Below are 18,989 nucleotides of genomic sequence, written 5' to 3' on the forward strand. Positions count from 1 at the left end.
GGGTACGCTTCTGTAGATTAGGGCTTTGTTTCCTGGCATTTCCGTTGCGTAAGTAGTATGTAATTTCTAGCTAGGGCGATTGACACTCTTGTCACCATTATATATTTATTATATTAGTACCTACTTCTATGATATCCTTACTAATTTAATTTGACTCCATCATCACCCACTGCGAAATCGAGCATCCAACTGGTCATGCTTCATTACCAAGCAATTCATATTACAAATCAGAGTGAAGTAGTACTACAGTCTAGGTACCATAGCTTAGAGCTTCAGTTTGAACAGGGAATCTGCAAGTAGACTAACTTCAACGGTGGGGAGGGGGGGCAGCATAAGTACTTATGCGAGTCCACTCTGAAGTACTTCTTTCTGTATTTCCATTTTCGGTCATCATGAAGCTTATTTTGAGTTCTACCATAACCTAAAGTTGTGTGGTCATGGCGCTTTGACAGTTTGAAGCTTGTGACAATAATGGATCCATTGAGCTTCGAGCACGGAGAACTCCAACCCTAGCCCAGATTTAAGCTTCATTCATCTCCACCCTCACAGACAGCGCCGAGCCCTAATCACATACAGTACTACATGTAATTTGCCTGCGGAACACGAATGACGACATAGAGTACGAATGCAGTTTGAATTAATAATGCTTGAATGGTATCATCCTGAGGGGACGGCAGGACCCCCTCGAATACAGTTACTCGTAGTAAGTAAAACCTGCTCAACCAAGGGCTCAGCCTCATGTGCTCTTCCAGATTCCCCGGAAGTAGCCTGAGATTGATCAATGACATTCAAGTGCCGATAGACACGGCAGATTCCTTGTGGAAAAAAAAACTAATTGATTAATAATAATAAAGCAAGAGAAGTCATAAATAAGTAACGATCGACTAGTTATCTAAAATAAAAATACTGTCGTACCAGACAGAGAAGAGATCGTATATTACCGCGCAGAAAGAGCGAAACCGGACGCGCAACACCCACAGCCACTGCTAGCACTAGCCCCCCAATCTAATACCCCTAGCTTCCACCACGATGATGACCACTCTTCCGCCGAGCAAGAGGAGTAAGAAGCCGAGAAATGGTAATGCTGATGGAACCAACCCCACGCCCGCGCTAGCCACAGCGCAAGGCCACCGACAACCCCGACGCTGCCGACAACCTGTACGATGAACCAGCTACGTCGCCGCAGGTCGTCGTTCCACTGGATCAGGCCAAGGGGGTCGTGTGGTGTGGGGATGGGATAGTAGTGATGTTTCCAGGACGGGGGATTAGCGGAGCGGTGGATGAGGATGTTGCCTGTTTGGGGGTTTCTCTCAATGGTGGTTATCAATGCTGTTTGTGTGTGAGCGGAGGGTTGTTGGTTTTGCTGAAGGTAGCGCTCGCGCTCGTTGCGCAAACTACGTTGCAAATCCGCGGCCCATTTGGCGAGTTGTGCATGTGCGCGCTGTTCCTCGCGCTGCGTGTAGTCCGCGAGGCGAGCCGAAGTGTAGCTGCAGCTTGTCGAGCCGCTCATTGGATAGGACGATACGACGTGCAGGATCGGAGAGGAGGAAGGGGATGGGTCGGGATAGGCGGTAGAGTTGGAGGCGGCCTGGATCAGCTTCTTCGCGGCCGAATGCCGCAGCCACGTAATACTGTCCGGATCAAATAGCCGCTCGACCAGCGCGCTCAGCTCCGACTCGATCAGCGGCGGCTCATAGTCCGGACTCATCAAGACGCTGGCGTCCATGTTGTCATCGTCGTCGGCCCGCGCGGATGATACCGCGAACGGTGGGGTTACTTCGTCGTTGGCGGTTCCGGCCCCGAATAAGAATGGTTGTACGTCACCGTTCTCCACATGTGTTTGGAATCGGGACTTCAACGCCGCGATCTGATCCGCAGACAAAAGGTCCGCTTTGGCTATCAGGGGTATTACGTTGCTGACTCGCGATAGCTCCCGCATGCACTCCATGTCGGTGGGAAGCGAATCTACAGAGTCGCGTGAGACAAATGCGTACTACCGCAATAGGATGTTCAGAACTTACCTTCTGACATCAGATACAGCACAGCGTCCACTTGTGAACCCCCATTGCCGCCAAGCATATTTCGTAGATCCATACTGGCTGTGCCCACTGCCGCGATCGCGCGAGACAGCTGCTGCTTCATGTAATGGATCATTGCACGGGTCTCCCCGTCTCGACTGACCGTCGACCCTGAGCTACCATCTACAAAGCATAGATTCCTCTCGAGCACAACGTCGTTGGTGCTCTTTCTTCTCCGCCGCAGGACTCGCGAGTCCTCCAGATCCGACCACCATGGAGGATACGGCTTCGTGCTGGCATAGATCTCAGATAATGTCACGCCAGATCTCGCGGTCGTCCTCGATCGCCTGCGCCCGTTTGTCGAGCTCTGCGGCTGCTCAACGGAATCCACATGGACAATATCCTTGCAGAGCTGCACAATAGACCTGATCAAAGACGACTTTCCGGATCCTAGAACCATCATCAGCCGTGTCCCCGTATCTGATGAAACGCGGGGGAAAAAAAAGCCTACCCCTCGCCCCGGTCACCATAATCTTAAATCGACCAATACTCTTCCCCCGACATGTGAATGGCCGCCGACTCGGCATCCGAATACTCGGCATGATGAGCTGCGACGGACTCCCCCGCAGCTTCTCCACCAGCTCCGCGGAATCCTCCTCACCACCGGAAGGGACACCGGACGTGACAGCCTGGCTGTTCGTCTCATCCAACAGAGAAGCGTCGTCCAACGGCTTCAACGATCTCGTCGACGTTGACTTCGGACTGCTCGGCAACGACAACGGTTCCTCCGACGACGCCCCCATCAGCAGCGGCGTGAGCGAGCAAGGAGACGGACTGGTGCTGCGCGAAAGGGGCCGTCGGGGACCTTTATGCGGGAACGATGAAAATTCTTGCAGGAGATCAGCGGGTTTGATCGTGGATCGTCGCTTCGCGGGAGAGCCAGATTCCCTCGTATCGCTAACATCATTGGTGTTGTTCACCTTCGATGCATCGTCCGATAACGATGGTTCGTCCTCCTCGGCGCTGGGGCTGATACTGTCGATCTGGCTGACGGTTTCCTCGAGACTCTGCACACCGAACATCGTGCTGGCAGTGCTTTCCCGAGACAACGAGATATCATCCGAGAACGATGCCGCAATATCTATCACGTCGCTCGACTGCTGCTGCGGCGGCGGTTCCCGAGCTAGGAAGAAAGTGGTTGGCCCTGGAGGCTGACGATCATCGGTCCGCGGCGGAACTGACGACGACGGGTTGCTGGAGAACGAAGACTTTCGTGGAGAGGCGGGCAGGACGTCTGGAACCGTCGACCGCATGGTCTCTTTCCCGGGCAACAACAACGAGGCTTGTCTAGTTTAAGGAACGCGCCCTCATCGTCCAAGTCTGGCCGTTGGGGCGAGCTGCGTTATCTCCCCGCTTATCGTCAATTCGTCATCCATCCCCCGTGCGGATTATGTAATATGCTCCCCGCTCGGAGCTGCCTTCCTGGATTATGTAATCGATCCAAGCTACGGCGGATATGACCGCAACTGATGAATTGCAGTGTGGTCTGACTGTTCTGACTTCATCAAAGCTAATACTAGGCGAGAGAGTGTGTGACTGTTTAACGCCACAGGGCGCTGTCCGAGATTACTCGAGATCACCCCGGGACCTCCCGAGGGTATGATGGCGACGTAGTCGGCAGGGCCATCCTCAATCCAGAGTAGTACTCCTCGACGGCAATGTACACAGTGTTTAGGGCTCTCGCTCTCCCGTGAGAGCATGAGACCCGGACACTGAGGGTCAGAGTACCGTGTATTATATGAGCCGTAAATATTAGTCGTAGGAGTAATATTGCCGTCATGCAATCTAGCTACAATCTCGAACCTCGTGATGGTCATGAGCCTGGTCCGACCTGCACCGGCTTCGAATCTCCTCGACGAACCCATCGTACCCGATCACAGTGTGCATAGCTCCGATGCAATACACGCTCGAGGAAAGGGGGGCGAAGAACATGGGTCGCGCGTGGTCTTCGAGGGGAAAGGGAGGGCTTCAGGGGACGAGAGGGTACGGATCATGTCAAGCAAACGAGTCCGGGAACCGATTCACTCTATGCTAGTTCCCTTGAACCTCTTAGCAAGACGTTCCGTGTCGGATTTGGGTGACTTAGATCTTGGGGTGAGGTTTTGATGCCTCTGCGCAAACGATGCAAAACGGGAAGAAGGCTCCTCGGCAATGGGTTGCCAGGGACGCTTGGGGGGCCGCTCACCGCTCTCCTGAAGGATCGTCACCAGGGTCGCCCAGCCAGGGGTATTCAACAGTTGCGCGCCTTCCGCGGGATCATGGGTCGTTGCGACACGAGCAAGAAGCGCTTCCTCGTCCTGAAAAGATTGGGTTAATTAGTCATGGAAGATAACGTTGTTAGGCTCGACACTCACCTTGTTGAACATCCCCAAGGAATGGAGAAAGCACAGGAGGTGGAAGTCCGAGACAGCCCGGATCGCTTTGCTCGGGTCACCGTGCGACACCAGTTTCCTGGCTACGTCGCGCAACTCCTGACCCTCTCCAATCGCCTCTCGGTTCTCGATCGGGAAGTTGCTGTCGGTGAACACTGCTGCGCTGCTGTCGGTTGGGAACCCATGCGTCAATGTCACCAACAGATACTCAACGGGAAAGCTTGGTTTCGCGTTCTCCAGCACATTGGCACCGTACTCGTTGATCCGGCGGTAAAAGACGTCAGGAATGTATCGTGCTTTGCTACTGGGATCCTCGTCGTCCGCGGATTGCACGAGCATGACAGCCGGGTCCGCCGAAGGCTCCACAATATCTGCTTTGACCATTTCAACTGCGGCGTTGGAGGCTTGATAGGCACTGACCGTGATGGCACCATTTTCATCGCCACTCAGCACGCAAGTCACAAAGTTGGAGCCGAATTTCCCAGTCTCGCTCCACTTGGTCGCCTTTGGATAACGAGCCTGTAGTCGTGAGGCATACACAATCTCCAGAGAAGACAGATAATACGAGTCAATGTGTCGCTTGCAAATGACGCTTCCGTCTCCTTTTCCCGCATCGAGCAGGTCGGTGAAGATGACGCCAACCTTTTGTAGGCCGCATAACCGGGCGACTTCATCGATCTCCTTTTCGTTCTCCCATTCCTGGAGGGTGATGCCGTCAACCTCGTTCACCTGTGGCGGCTCGTAGATCGCCTGCACAACTGCTTTGATACCCAATGGCACTTCAGTGTACTCTTCGTAGGTACCATAAAGGTAGCCTAATCGTTGGGCGCCAGATTTTCGCCAAAAGTCAAGCAGTCCGTTGATCAAGTCTGGCGAAGCAAACTCAACGTGATCCACCATTCGAAACTCCTGCAGTTGAAGCGTGATTGCGCTGGGCTGGCATTTGGTGCAAATTCCGTCCGGCCATGGAGGATGCCCAGAGGGGCAATCCGGTTTGACTCGGTAGTACGGCTCGCTGAGCGGCGGCATGTAGGAGCTCTTGAGCTCGGGCTTGTTGGTGGACGTGTTGATCTTTCGAAGATACGCATGGAACGACAGGTGTTTGATGTTCTTCTCTTTCATGTAGTCTGGGGAGTAAGGCTCCAGAGGCATGCAATAATCACACATGCCCTTGGGGCCATGCCGACACATTTTATCGCGCCCACGATAGATCTTGCCGTCCTTTTTATCTAGATAATCATCTAACGGCGACTGTTCCACGACCTCCCATGGATTCTTGATCGTTGCGGACTGTGGCATGGGCGCTTGGGATCGAGCAGAGGACTCGCGCTGGGGCACGGCGGCCCCATTGAGTCGCCGTGGACTATCTTGCGAGGGAGCCGATGGCGCATCAGCCTTGCCATTCGGAGCTGTCTTCTCCTTATACCCGACGAATAACTTGTCACCGTGTCTAGGTTTGGTATTCATTCTCATGTCAGACAATCGGACACCGAAACCAAATTACGGAATAGCACCACGTACGACAATCCAACGCGTTCTAACGAAATTCCCTGCAGGGTATTCAACGCTCGCTCCTGGCCCCCAGCGCCGATGGGTCGATTCGACAGCACGATAGAGGTGGGGTCGGTTTCGGGAGGCAGGTGCTCGAGGATCTTCCCGAAACGCTCACGTTAACAGAGCGAAATCATATAGGATGACACCAAGCTTGAACAAACCTTTGGCTCTAAGGACGGGAAGAGGTCCGTTGGGCTCACGTTGAGTCGAAACTGGCCATTCCGGCTCTCGAAGCGGAGGATGATTGATCGCGCGGGCGCCATATTGGCGGAACGGAAAGCGAGCTCAAAAGAGCACTGGATTAGACAATAAGACAAGGAAGTTACTACCAATCCATCCAAGAGATATTGAAAGAAACTGGCCGAGGTAGGAGAGTCTGAATTGAAGTTGCTGGAGGTCATTTACTGCGGTACTTACAGGCACCAGAAGCTCTATCGTCATAGTTTTAACCATAGGCTGAAACTTTAGTGACAGTTACGATTTCCTATGTCGATATTTTGACTGTATTTTCTGACCAAACCACGGCCAGAGAATATCACTCGGTAGTTTTCACGTGACATAGGGTAGTTACCTGTTACGGAGTACTTAACCACTTAGGGTTACAGCCCTCGCGCACGGTCCTGATCCCCACCGACTTTGCTCTTTCTCCCTTCTTTTTTGTCCTCTCTCTCCTTTTCCTTTACCAGGTGATTCACTTAGTAGGCTACCACTTTGTACAAAGTTTCCGTCGAGTTGGCGATGTCGTCTGGGTCCGAACGCAATATGAGGAACCCCGACCTCTGGTGGATTCGCATACAGAAGCCAAACGGGCGATCCTTCATGCTGTTGAACACTAACAAGTCCTGGGCCCGTCATATCAGCAAGACAGCGACAGATCCAGAGACTTCCCTGTCAGGCCCTGACCCCGTATGTGAACCGCAAACGACTGGAGCGCAGTTTGCCGACTCGATCCTCGCGGCGATCGATGAAGAAGACATCATCGCCGTGGAATCTGATTAATCCTCGCTGGAGTCATCAGACGGCCTTGTACTCACCCTACACTCACGTTGGTAATAGAGCTGTATCTCTGTGGCTCTCTCTCCAATTATCAGCCAGCTCCTTTCGCCTTCGCACTAGAGATCTATACGAAGGCGTGAGACCCAGGCCAGCCAATACACTCAAGAGTCCGACGTTTCAGCCCCATCGAGTGGAGATATACACCTAGAAGAACCGGAAGATTGTCTCACTTTCCGGGTGCGTAGGCGTAGGCGATAGATGAAACCATATTGAGAATTTTGCCCGGCTTCGCTTGTCGAACTTCCTGGTGGCGGTGCTTGGGCTGTATCAAGGCATTGAGCAGCTTACACCACTCAGGTGCCGCTTCCCGTATCCGCTCGTGAAGCTGGGTTGATGTTACTGGAACCCCGTGCACCATGCGTCCCGCCTGTTCCAGCAGCTCTTGGTCCATGTGTGGTCCACGATCGAGCTGGAGGAGCTGAGGTGGTTGCGGTAGAATCAGCAGCAATTCCGGGTCGCCCACTGGCAGGGTACCATGGACCTCCTCCCGCACCTGAATGAGATCGACGATGATGCGATGGCCGCTGAGTGGCTGGAGAATAAAGCGGCGACCGCCACCATCCTCCCGGCTTCCCACATCGGCAGCGCGAGGTGCTACCCTCCGAGCTCCTTAATCATTCGCGTCACGAACATCCCTTCTTTGGCTGCTTGAGAGAGAGCAAGTAGCTCGGCCTCGGTCGTCGAGGTAGTCACAGTATTCTGCTGGTTCGCTCTCCACCCAATCAGCCCTCCAAAAAGCTTTAATGCGTAGGCTTGGCTGCTCTTGCGATCGTGGGAATCGTCAGCAAACGATGCGTCACTTGCAACCACCAGTGTGTCTTCCCCCCCCCCCCCCCCCCGACGTTGCAGGCCGTGGTTCCTTGTGTACACCAGGTAATGGATGACTCGATCAACGGCTTTGTGGTGTTCTGGTCCCGGTTTTGTCATGTATCTTGACAGCTTGGACACTGCGAAAGCTATGTCCGGGCGAGTCATCACAGCAATGTACGAGAGGGAGCCAATCTTCCTTTGGTATAGCCGTACACTCCCCTCCGTGGCTATTCCGGTGTAAGGGTGTAACTCGTCCTTGCTCATGGGGTGGTGGCCATCCGGACACGAGTCGTTAGTTGTGCTATCTTGTCGATGTATGCCGTCTGGGATAACCAGATCTTGCGGTTATTTCGATCTCGAAGAACCTCGATGCCGAGGAACCATTGTAGCGGGTCTCCTCCAGATAACTCGTACGATTCCCTGATCTGATCCATGATTCCGAGTGCTTCTCGTCGCTGATGTCTCCGAAATGCAACGACGATATCATCGACGTAGAAGAAGATGACAATTGTACCGCGCACGAAGATGCATGGTTCTTGCGGAATCTGTTTGAAGCCCAACGACTTGAGCTTTTCGCTGAGTGTTCGTTGCCACAGGAGAGGGGAACATCGGAGTTCATAGAGCGCTTTCCGGAGCTTTAAAACTCGACCTGGTCGTCTGTATCCCGGTGGCATTCGCATGTAGATATCTCGATCGAGAAACGCGTTTACAAATGCGTTAACAGCGTCATACTGAAGGGTTAGGGTGTGACCCGCCACATGCTGCATGGGCCGCAAGGCCCCGCGAGCGGCAAGCCGTGCATGAGGAAGGAGGGCTGATGGGAACGCTGCCGTTTCCGGTTCCCCCAGGAACCCCGGCAGGAGACGGTGGTCAACGAAAAGAGCGGGTACCCGCTCTATCGCCGCCGGTGCAGGTACCGGGTTCGTCGCGCCGGCCACGTGTTCGATGACACCTGGGTCGCGTCGTATGCTCCGTGCCTTCTCAAGCGGTACCGAGCCCACATCAACGTCCAGGTGTGCTCCGGGACCGCGTGCATCAAGTACATCATGAAATACATGCACAAAGGTACGGCTAAGGCGACAGTGGGGTTGCGGAACACGGACGACAAGGACGAGATCACCCAGTACCTGCAAACCGTGTACATCGGCCCGCACCTTGCACACTGGCGGATCCTGGAATTCCCGATGCACTACCAGTTTCCGGCAGTGTATCGGCTGCCGTTTCACCTGCCCGGGATGCAAACGGTGGGCTGGCGGAGGGGGGTCTCACTGCAACAGTGGAGGCGGTTGATCGAGGACGCCCCATCCATCCTGCTGGGGTGGTTTGAATATAACCGCACCCATTCCGACGGTCCCAACCGGAGGATCCTGTACCCGAATTTCCCCCGGTACTAGGTGTGGCAGCGGTCCGAGAAGGTCTGGAAGCAGCGCGAGAGAGGGTTCACCATCGGGTGCATGTTCATGGCGACCCCGGCTCAGGGGGAACGTATTACCTGCGGCTCCTCCTGGCAAATGTTCCCGGGGCCACCTCTTTGAGGACCTGCGGACGGTCGACGGCGTCCTGTACGACACCTTCCAAGAGGCGGCCGCGGCGCGGGGCCTGTTGATCGACGATGACCACTGGGATGCCGCGTTTGCGGAAGCGGTGCAAGTGAGGATGCCGGAAGCCCTTCAGCGTCTGTTTGTCACCGAGCTCCTGAACGGCGCGGTTCGGCCCCAGGAGCTGTGGGACAGATATGCCGACAAGATCTGCGAGGACTTGCCGCGCCGGGTCGAGGAGATGGAAGCGGACCGGCACCCGCAGAATCTCGACCGCCCAGAGCTTGACTACGGCCTCTTCTTGATCGGGTCGCTCTTGCGGGAACAGGATCGGACGCTGGACCAGTTCGGGATGCCGTTGCCCCGGCACGAGCGGGAGCCGATCGAGGGCAATCCGCTGCTGGACGCCGAGCGGCGCTACAACCGAACCGATGAGACAAGGATCGCCGATGATAACTATGCGCGTTTCAACGCCGGCCAGCGGGCCGCGTTCGACGCCATCATGGATGCTTTCCGCATGGACAAGGAAAGGGCGCACTTCTACCTGGACGGCCCCGGTGGCACCGAGAAGACGTTTTTGTACCGCACCCTTTGCGCGCGGCTGCGGAGCCAGGGGCTCATTGTGATCTGCGTGGCGTCAATCGGTGTTGCTGCGCAGCTCCTGTCGGGCGGGCAGACGTCCCATTCTCGCTTCAAAATCCCCGTCCCGACGATGGACGATTCCATGTGCCACATCCCGCCCAACTCCTACACTGCCGAGCTTCTGCGCAAAGCGGACATGCTCATCTGGGACGAAGTCTCGATGCAGCATCGCTACTGCTTTGAGGCGGTCGACCGGACGCTCCGGTACATACGCCAGGTCGACGCGCTCTTCGGCGGGTTACCGGCGGTGCTGGATGGAGACTGGGCGCAGACGCTCCCCGTGGTGAGGAACGGCTCCCGCGCGGACATCTACGGTGCTTGCCCGCAGGCCTCCCCCATCTGGAGATCCTTGCGCAAGCTCACCTTGACCGAGAACATGCGCGTGGGTCGGGATCCTGCGAACCGCGCTTTTGCAGACTGGCTGCCGCGGATATCCTACGACCAGGACATGCGGACCACCGTCAAAATTCCGGCCGAGATACCCGTTTACGCAACACTCCAGGGGTTTTGCGAATTGGTATATCCGACGGCGGGCCTCGCAAGGCGCTCATTGGATATGTTCAAGGACCGGGCCATTTTATCCGCCCGGAATGAGAGCCTCGCGGAACTCAACGATACGGTCCTCTCCATGATGCCGGACGATCCGAATGATCCGATCGTGGAGTATCTCGCGGCTCATCGTCTGCACGAGGACGAGATTTCGAGCGAGGAAGCGCGGGCCGTCTGTACGGACGAGTTCATGTGCTCCATCGAGGCGTCGGGGCTGCCGCCGGCGGTCCTGTGCCTTCGGAGAGGCATTCCGGTCATGCTTCTGCGGAATCCGAACGTGAGGCATGGCCTGTGTAATGGCACGCGGATGATCATCCTCGACCATTCTCGACATCTCCTCCGCGTCCGCGTGCTGGGAGGCCCATTCGAGGGGAATGTGGAGTTGATCCCCCGGATCGACCTCATAAGCAGCCCCGAGGACTCTGCTTACAAGATCGTTCGCAAGCAGTTCCCTGTGCGCGTATGCTTTGCGATGAGCATTGACAAGGCACAGGGCCAGAGTCTCTCGCGTGTGGGCATCAACCTGCGCAGCCCGGTGTTCAACTACGGCCAACTCTACGTGGCCTTCTCGAGGGCGACGAATGTGTCGGGGTTGGCGGTCCTTCTCCACGAAGATTACCAGGGCCGCAGCGTTCCCCAATGTCGTCTATCCGGAGGTGTTCGTCTTCCGCCGTCAAGCGTCCTCCCAGGAGTCTCAGCCCTCCCAACGTCGGCGCAGGGCAGCAACGCTGTCCTTTGGGTCGACGGAGACTCGCGTCTTCGTCCGTCCTCGGAGTCTGCCCGCCTCCACGGCCAGCGGTTCCCGACGGGAAGCCAGGAGCAGTCTGTTCACCGGTTCGTCCACGATCGAGGAGCTCAGTCTTCGCGGCGGCCCCACCCTCGTTTCTCTTTATTATTTCTCTTTATTTTGCTCTTCATTATTATTGCACAACACGAGATGAAATCCTCGCCATTCTCTCCATTTTCATTGGTCACCCACAATGTCACGTGCGTCGTAGACCCTCCTTCCTCTTCTGCTCTGTTTGTATTCGTCTTCCTGTGGCTGCTGGCCGACTCTTCTCCTCTTCGCCTTTAGAAAACTCTCCTCTGGTTCTCGTTTACTCCAGCCCATTCCCTACGGCAAAGCGTTGGCTTGTGCTCCTGGCCCACAGAGGCTGTTCAAAACCCATCTCGCGGAGCACTGAGGCACACAAGTCGTACCAGTCTCGGGCTGCTTGCTTCAGTCCGTACAAACTTTGACTAAGCTCTGTAACACATGCCCTTCTGGTACATCAACTCCTGGTGGAGGCTCCATATAAATTGTCACCTTGAGCTTCGGCTCAGTGAACGCGTTGTTCACATCAACTTGATGCGCTTCCAAGTCTTCCAGGGCGATTATGGCAAGCAGGATCCCAAGGGCATCAGCGCGCATCGTTGGCGCAAATGTTTCGTGGTAATCGATTCCATATGTACTACTCTTGACTGAAACCTCGTGCGACTAGCCTCGCCTTGAAGCGATCAATCGATCCATCCGGTTTATACTTGATGGCGAACGCCCATTTTGACGCGACCAGGTTCATCTTTTTGGAGCGTTTCACATTCCGGAACGTTCTGTTTTTGATGAGTTGACGGATTTCAGCATGAATCGCTTTTCTCCAATAGGGCCCCCATTTTGGATGATTGACAGCATTCATAGGTCTTCGGTATCGGTATTGTTGTATCTGCTGTCTGAATCGTGTCTAGGGAAGCTGTAAACACGTGGTGTAGATGCTCGAGGAAGCGTGCAAATTCAAGCCGTTTTGTTTCCCGGTTCATCATCTCGGCCTCGTTTCGTGCCATGTCTTTCTGGTATGGGTGAAGGTTGCAATCCTTCTTCCGTCTGAGCCGCTGACTCCTTCATCTCCTTGCCGTCTCTGTTGATATTTTGCCCGATTCTTCTGCTGGTATCTCCGCTCGCTCTTGAGCTTTATTTTCGGTTGAGGCAGAGTTGGTATTAGACCTTCCGGGCCCTTATCTTCAATGAACTTCATCACTGGGCGATCTCTCTCAATCTCCTCTCCTTGGTGGGGTCTGCCGTCCCTGCTTTCACGGGGACGTTAAGCTCCATATCCCCCCCTCGAACTGATTCATCAAACTTGACAATACTCGCTCTGATGATATATCCCAAGTCTGGGGCATAAATGCGGAATTGCTTTGTGGTATTTTCTCCATAGCCCACGAAAACTCCATTCGTGCTCGATCTGTCTACTTCGTTGATCCTGTAGGTACCAATCTTACAGGGAGAGCATCCAAGCTGAGCGTGTAGCTTACATTTAGGACTTCATCATCTTGACCCTGCAAACCATTAGCAGCGTGCCCAATGAAATGTGATTTGGGCAAATTCTCTCTAACTAATTACTGGTCTGTTCCAATTGCGGATCAACGCGACGAAATCATCCCAATCATCGATTTGCAAAGGACGTTTTTGGCTACGGCGCTTGCATGTTTTGTTCTTGTCCCCTGGTTGTTGAGTAGGAAAAAGCGCGTTGTTGACAAAGAAAGTTAGACACGTGAATTGACTCATCACGTGTTCTTAGGTTTGGTTAAGTTTCATGACCATACATCATCGCTGTTTGTCATTACTCATCGTCTGAGCTTGCTGAAGGTCCCTAAGTAAAGATTAGGTTAACTAAGCTGGCTGAAGCTCCAATCATTATGAGTGGCCGTTCTACGCAGTGCCGGCCAAAATCCATGGCGCCATCATGCATCGAACACATCCTGATCGTTGAAATGGAACAAATTGGTGACATTTCAATCAGTAAACCGAGTATATTTCTTAAGATCGGGAAAAGCTTAACTCAATAATGTATATTAGGCCTACAGTTTATAGACACAAAGAGGGTATCGTTCATACAGTAGCTGCGACCTACATAATGTTGCACTTTACTGGCAAACCACATGGCCCCTCCTTGTCCTTCTTGGCCGGTTCCTCCGGTTTCTCTTCCTTTTGCTTCGCTGCCACAGATTCCGTGGCAGCAGGCGTCGACTCAGATCCGTTGTTGGGACCATGGAGTCACGCGGTAACCCGCTCATAGAAGGTCTTGCCCTGAATCTCGGCGACCTCCAGCTCCAGCTTGCTGGGTCTGCGGCTACCATCGGGGGCGGCCTAGTTTTGTTCTGTTAGCTCAAGTCCACCTTTCTCGTCCCTGAATGAGAAAAAGAAAAAAAAAAAAAAAAAAAAGAAACGTACAATAGTACCAGCACCCCATGGGCTACCACCATGCACCTCCTGGACGTTGCCCAGCTGGGCAAAAGTGTGCTTGTAGCCGAGAGGAATGAAGGTGATGCCATGGTGAGCCAGAGTGCTCATGGCGTTCATGGCGGTCGATTCCTGACCACCGCCCAGGCTGCCGGTCGAGAAGAAGATACCGGCCTTCTTGCCCCAGTAGCCACCCCGGGCCCAGATGCCGCCCGTCTGGTCCCAGAAGGCCTTCCACTGGGCCGGGAAGTTGCCGTACCGGGTGGGGATGCCAAACAGGATGGCGTCATATTCGAGGAGTGTCTCGGGTGTAGCGATGGGGTAGTTGCCCTTGGGAGGGGCTTGCAACTTCTGCAGAACCTCGTCCGAGAGTGTCTCGGGGATCCTGGTGCGTGCCAGTCAGCGAATTTGACCCTCCCTCAGCCCATGGAAGTGGTTTGACTTACTGGTAAAGATCAGCCTGACCACCGGCGGCCTCGACGCCCCTCTTCTCGGCCTCGGCCAACTCGGCGATGTGGCCGTACATCGAGTACTGCCGAGCTTGGTTAGTCCAGCAATTGCAGTAAAAAGGCAGGTTCAAGACAACGTACAAAGACAATGGCAATCTTCTTGGACATTTTGACGACGGTTTGCAATGGTTGGAGAAGTCAATTCCATGAGCTCTGCGTCCGTCATTCTGAAGGTCTCTTTAATACTATCCTCGGAGTGGGGTTCTTCTGGTCAAGGTGGCCAGGGCGGCCAGGTTGATTACCAAAGGATGACAAATGCACTTGCTGCTTGCCGGAAGCCCAGAAGGTCCTTCCCACTGTGCTAAAGCAGCCAACCAGTTATCGCGTTAGTCCCAATCCGGTAGCAAGTTTCTTCAATTTTACGTTCGACCCTGCATCAGACAAGGCGAAGATAGTCAGGAACGGATTCTTTTGGATTCGATAATATTGCTTCTGTCATACTACTAATCAATCTACGGAGTACCTATATTGCTTGACTGGGCAGATGTCAGATTTTGAGAACAAAAATAAAAAAAAAAAAAAAAGAAAAAAAAAGTCTCGTATGACTGCATTCAAGTCCAACTGGGTATCATCATAACTCTAGTACAAGCAGACATCAACATTCAAGCAGAAACCTGTATTCATAATAACGCAGTTATTGGCGAACCACGCTTGCCCTGCCACCCCTCGCGCCTCGATACCGCATATAACCCCCACGACCACGCCCTGCTCTCCACTCGCGCTCACGCTCTTCATCCCGCTCCTGCTCTTCGCGGCTCACAGCGCGTGGCCGATCGACATCGGCCTGTGTGGACTTCTCCAGGCGCACCTGGGGCTTGGGAAGGTTCTCCGGCCAGCGCGGGTGGGCACCGTGCTGACAAGCCTTCCCATCAGGACAGAAACCGGCAAGGTAGAAGGGGCACAGACGCTCGCGAACATGGCGCTTGGCGCAAATCGGTCCCAGGGGGCAGAAACCTCGATCGTAGTGTTCACAGCGCGGCCGGCGCGCCTCGTCCCGGACGTGATGATATAGGCAGTCGTCGCCGTTGGGGCAGTACCCGGTGCGCAGGTACGACTGACAATCCGGCATGCGCCGCAGATTGTACTCGTGCAGATACTCGCACTTGAACCCTTTCTTGCACAGACCCTTGAGGAAATGCTTGCACACTAATGACCCGTGTGTCACGGAAGGGGCAATCCCGGACGCATTCGTCGACATGGTCGTCACTCGCGCGGGGGTCGGATGTCGCTCGGGGCAGGTTGGGCCCAGTGGGCAGTGGCCTTCTTTGTATGCCTTGCAGACGGGTACATCTTCGGCGAGTCCAAACCCGAAATTTTTCCGTAGATACGGGATGAAGGAAAAGTTGTATTCCGTCTTCTTTGCTGGGTCGGCGGAGAGGAATTGATCAACCATTTGCTGCACGTCGGCAGCCATTGCGCTGATTCAACGAAGGATTTTTGTAGGCGCGCTGATTAGGCTGATCGGGCTATACGTCTTTGCTAACGGTATCTCGATCAATAGCTGTACTCGCAAGGCTCGAGGACGTTAGATTTGGTTGACAAGATTCGATTCAGAACTCAGGAACGGGTGGATTGTAGAGCCTTTCGTTCGCTGGTGACCGGACCGCAATGGTGACTGGTGAACAGGAAAACGGAGTACATGATTACCTAATATAGATTCCTTATTCGGTTAGTTAGATTATGTAGCTTGCTAGAGTCACATGACTTGGATGAAGGCGTTGTCTTTGGCCTCGGCCCCTGTGCTGGCCCTGGCTTCCAAGAATCAATACGACAAGGGTCGTAGAGTATAGAAAGGCGGGCAGAAGGATGTCCCTGTACCTTTTTCTACGGCGAGCACAGTTGTCAACTTTGCCTGCACTTCGCGTCGGCCAGGATGGACAGAGCCTTCCCTGTTTGCGTCCAGCTTCCTTCAGTTCTCAATCGAGACAGCGAAGGAGATCCTCACGGATAAACTTCACAGCTGACACTGCACTTTTCAGCACCTGTGACTTTGAGAGATGCTACTTCTGTATCCAAGTTGGACTTCAGAAACAGATCAATCCATTCATATTGAGGACTTGATACTAATCTTGGCACTTCTATTCGGTTATCCGCAGACGCAAAGCGATCGTTTCTTCCGCTGGGCAGACGCATATATTAAACACAATTGATTGCCTGCCTTGTCCGTACACTGCATCCGACTATGCTAAATTGATGACTACAATAAAGTTACACACCGCGAGTTTCTCTCCCTTGGAGAGTTCCAGGAGTGTTGAAGAACTCAGAGGAGCCTGGGGCGCTTATGTTGCGAGTACTTGGACGCGGACAGAGTTTGGATTCCGTCTGGCCCGATCATGCCCACTCGACGGATCACACGAGTAATACATAGTACTCCATACAGTAGTTCTCATCTTTTGTCTGATTCAATTCCCGTTATTTCCTCGTCGAACTGCATCGAAAGTTCCTTTACCCTGCGAATGACACGCCGTGTGACCGGACCAGCTTCAAGCCATACACGAACTAAATTGCCCGAGGTTTCTTGGACGAATCTTGATCCGGTTAAGCAACGGAATCATCCGATAGGTTAGGAGTTGGGACTCAATTATGATCCTTGCATTCGCGTGGTGCCCGACGACATTTCTCGAGCGTTGTGGTGCTTGCCACAGCTGAGCAGGTTCAGGTTGCGTGAGCTCAGTTCAGTTTGTCTTGAGCGTTACATGTCCTGAATGGCCCCCACGACCTCAATAGACACATTGCTATTTCTGTGGTCGGATTTCAATCCGTCCGCGATTGTGACAGTCGTCGCCATTTTCTGTCTCGAATATTGTCTCTTGTCGTTGCAAGGATGATTCGCGGGAAACATCCCAATCATACGAGTCCATACTGCCACTTCAGGCTCCAAGTACGGAGTACTCCGTATACGAATCAGGGTGCATTAAACTTGGACATGAATGCCGTTCCCTGGCAAGTCTAGAATAGCTTGCCCCGGTTCCTCGCCATCATCGAGGAGCAGACCGCCATGGGAATTGCTCACGTGGTGACTTTCCCTCCTTGGTATCAGTTCAGGCGGTGTACAACTGATACATACGAGGACTGTGCCTGGTGGTTTCCACGAGTCCCACCCGATCGAAGGAACAAGATGAACTGGCTGCTTGCAGTGTCAAGTGTCACACTCCAACTGCCATGCGATTGCCACGGAGTGGTTCTCGCCAATACTTCCTGCTGTCCAGTAAATCCATGGTTTCTTGCATCATTGATCCTCTACGAGATATCTGTACATACATACTCGACCATGCAGTTCCATGATCCAGCGCAGACGGTACACCACACAGTAAGCCCAACAACCAACACACGTAATCCCGAACCCCGGACGCGATTAAAGTTCCAGGAACAGCAAATGCAAAGTGGTAATGGAGCGGTTGTGCATCAGTGGTGCATCCGACGTGTCACTTCAAATGCGGGGTGCGTCTGCCGTCTGGCCAAAGCCGGCCAGGCAAAGGCGTCGAATCGCTGATGAAAATGGCAAGGATTTCCTTTTTTTTTTTTTTCCTTTCTCTTTTCTGACTCGAGGATTCTCTTCGGCTTTTCGCTGATTTCCCAGCCGCCCATGGAGACGAAAATGCAAAGATGCGAGCTTCTAGCGTCTTGGCGCTTTGGGACACGGCTGAAGTCTTTTTTTCTCGCGTGGAGAAACTCCCTCAATCCTCGGACCTCGACGGTTCTGATTTCAACTCTATGATTCCCAGAGATATGGTCGCGATGACGTGATAGAGTCCTCAGTCCTTGATAACAAAGAAGGGTTTTCCAGAACCATGGGTTTTGGATGCCCTTTTTTTGTTTTTGCACGGCGGGCCGTCGGGTCCAGCCCCGATCCAGCCCCGAGAGGCCCGTGAGCCATTACATAAGCAGAGCATAACCTTATCAGGTTAGACTCTTCCACCGGTCGTGGCCTACCTACTGCAAGTCATGGCTGCAAGGCCCACTCCTCCTTCGCACAGTCCAAGTCAGAGGGCGAAAGACTCGAGAAATTCCCATGATTCTCTGGGGAAGTTTAGCATGTACAAGACGAGACTCGTGTGAAGAATTCGTTCGAAACGCGAAATCAGCAGGATTTTCCACGGTTAAAGCCGTGGTGGTCGACAGCGAGCGAAAGGTATGGCAGGGTCTTTGCATTTTAGCTCGGCCAACGACGACACTTAGGCTTACCCTTGCAGATGGTCTATTCCCAAAGCAGCTGAGTGCGTTCAGGCCCCGGTGAAAATCTCGAGAACGCCTCGTGACCGTCTCCCTGGCCGGCAAAGTTTGGGGTGCAGCGGTTAGGGAGGAGCAGGAGTGCATGAGCAGAGTAATGTAGCATGTATGCGATATTTGCGCCGAATGTGATGGTCAAGACTCAGTCCGTCAGCAGCGATTCGGCGCAGAACCCCAGACCAGGAATGTCGAACGAGTGGGCACGATCTGCAGGATTTTCGGTGAGACTTGCTTCGTCTTTTCTAAATAAAATTTTTTCTTTACGCGGCAGATCCAGACTCGGCGCCACTGCGGAGAACTCTTGAATTGGACGGAGCACGGAGGATAAGCCTGGCTAACCTAATTCTGTACTGGAACGGAGTTACTGTATGGGACATTATTGTATGAAAAGATCATTGAGCCTTTGCTTTGGATTCCTCCCATTCTCCCGTCAC

At 53.7% G+C, this 18,989-nt stretch overlaps 6 protein-coding genes across 6 annotated transcripts; 2 read left to right on the forward strand and 4 right to left on the reverse strand.

Moving 5' to 3' along the window:
* Positions 1-937: 937 nt before the first annotated feature.
* On the reverse strand, positions 938-3,331 carry VTN31DRAFT_3396 (uncharacterized protein; the record flags this gene model as incomplete). The annotated part of the gene is made up of 3 exons (XM_069403670.1): positions 938-1,965; positions 2,022-2,468; positions 2,530-3,331. 3 exons carry the CDS (start codon positions 3,329-3,331, stop codon positions 938-940), a joined length of 2,277 nt encoding a protein of 758 aa, XP_069262829.1.
* Positions 3,332-4,104: 773 nt separating this feature from the next.
* Positions 4,105-6,267, reverse strand: VTN31DRAFT_3397 (uncharacterized protein; the record flags this gene model as incomplete). Its single annotated transcript, XM_069403671.1, has 5 exons — positions 4,105-4,109; positions 4,264-4,375; positions 4,433-5,900; positions 5,972-6,102; positions 6,166-6,267. 5 exons carry the CDS (start codon positions 6,265-6,267, stop codon positions 4,105-4,107), a joined length of 1,818 nt encoding a protein of 605 aa, XP_069262830.1.
* A 3,259-nt stretch (positions 6,268-9,526) lies between these two features.
* On the forward strand, positions 9,527-11,674 carry VTN31DRAFT_3398 (uncharacterized protein; the record flags this gene model as incomplete). Its single annotated transcript, XM_069403672.1, has 1 exon — positions 9,527-11,674. The coding sequence occupies one exon, from the start codon at positions 9,527-9,529 to the stop codon at positions 11,672-11,674; it is 2,148 nt and encodes a 715-aa protein (XP_069262831.1).
* A 1,956-nt stretch (positions 11,675-13,630) lies between these two features.
* On the reverse strand, positions 13,631-14,433 carry VTN31DRAFT_3399 (uncharacterized protein; the record flags this gene model as incomplete). Its single annotated transcript, XM_069403673.1, has 4 exons — positions 13,631-13,723; positions 13,808-14,201; positions 14,263-14,348; positions 14,407-14,433. 4 exons carry the CDS (start codon positions 14,431-14,433, stop codon positions 13,631-13,633), a joined length of 600 nt encoding a protein of 199 aa, XP_069262832.1.
* A 526-nt stretch (positions 14,434-14,959) lies between these two features.
* On the reverse strand, positions 14,960-15,739 carry VTN31DRAFT_3400 (uncharacterized protein; the record flags this gene model as incomplete). The annotated part of the gene is made up of 1 exon (XM_069403676.1): positions 14,960-15,739. The coding sequence occupies one exon, from the start codon at positions 15,737-15,739 to the stop codon at positions 14,960-14,962; it is 780 nt and encodes a 259-aa protein (XP_069262833.1).
* A 1,584-nt stretch (positions 15,740-17,323) lies between these two features.
* On the forward strand, positions 17,324-17,818 carry VTN31DRAFT_3401 (uncharacterized protein; the record flags this gene model as incomplete). The annotated part of the gene is made up of 1 exon (XM_069403677.1): positions 17,324-17,818. One exon carries the CDS (start codon positions 17,324-17,326, stop codon positions 17,816-17,818), a length of 495 nt encoding a protein of 164 aa, XP_069262834.1.
* Positions 17,819-18,989: the final 1,171 nt, after the last annotated feature.

Source organism: Thermomyces dupontii (genome assembly GCF_041956625.1).
Source record: "Thermomyces dupontii strain NRRL 2155 unplaced genomic scaffold VTN31scaffold_2, whole genome shotgun sequence".
Lineage (NCBI taxonomy): Eukaryota > Fungi > Ascomycota > Eurotiomycetes > Eurotiales > Trichocomaceae > Thermomyces > Thermomyces dupontii.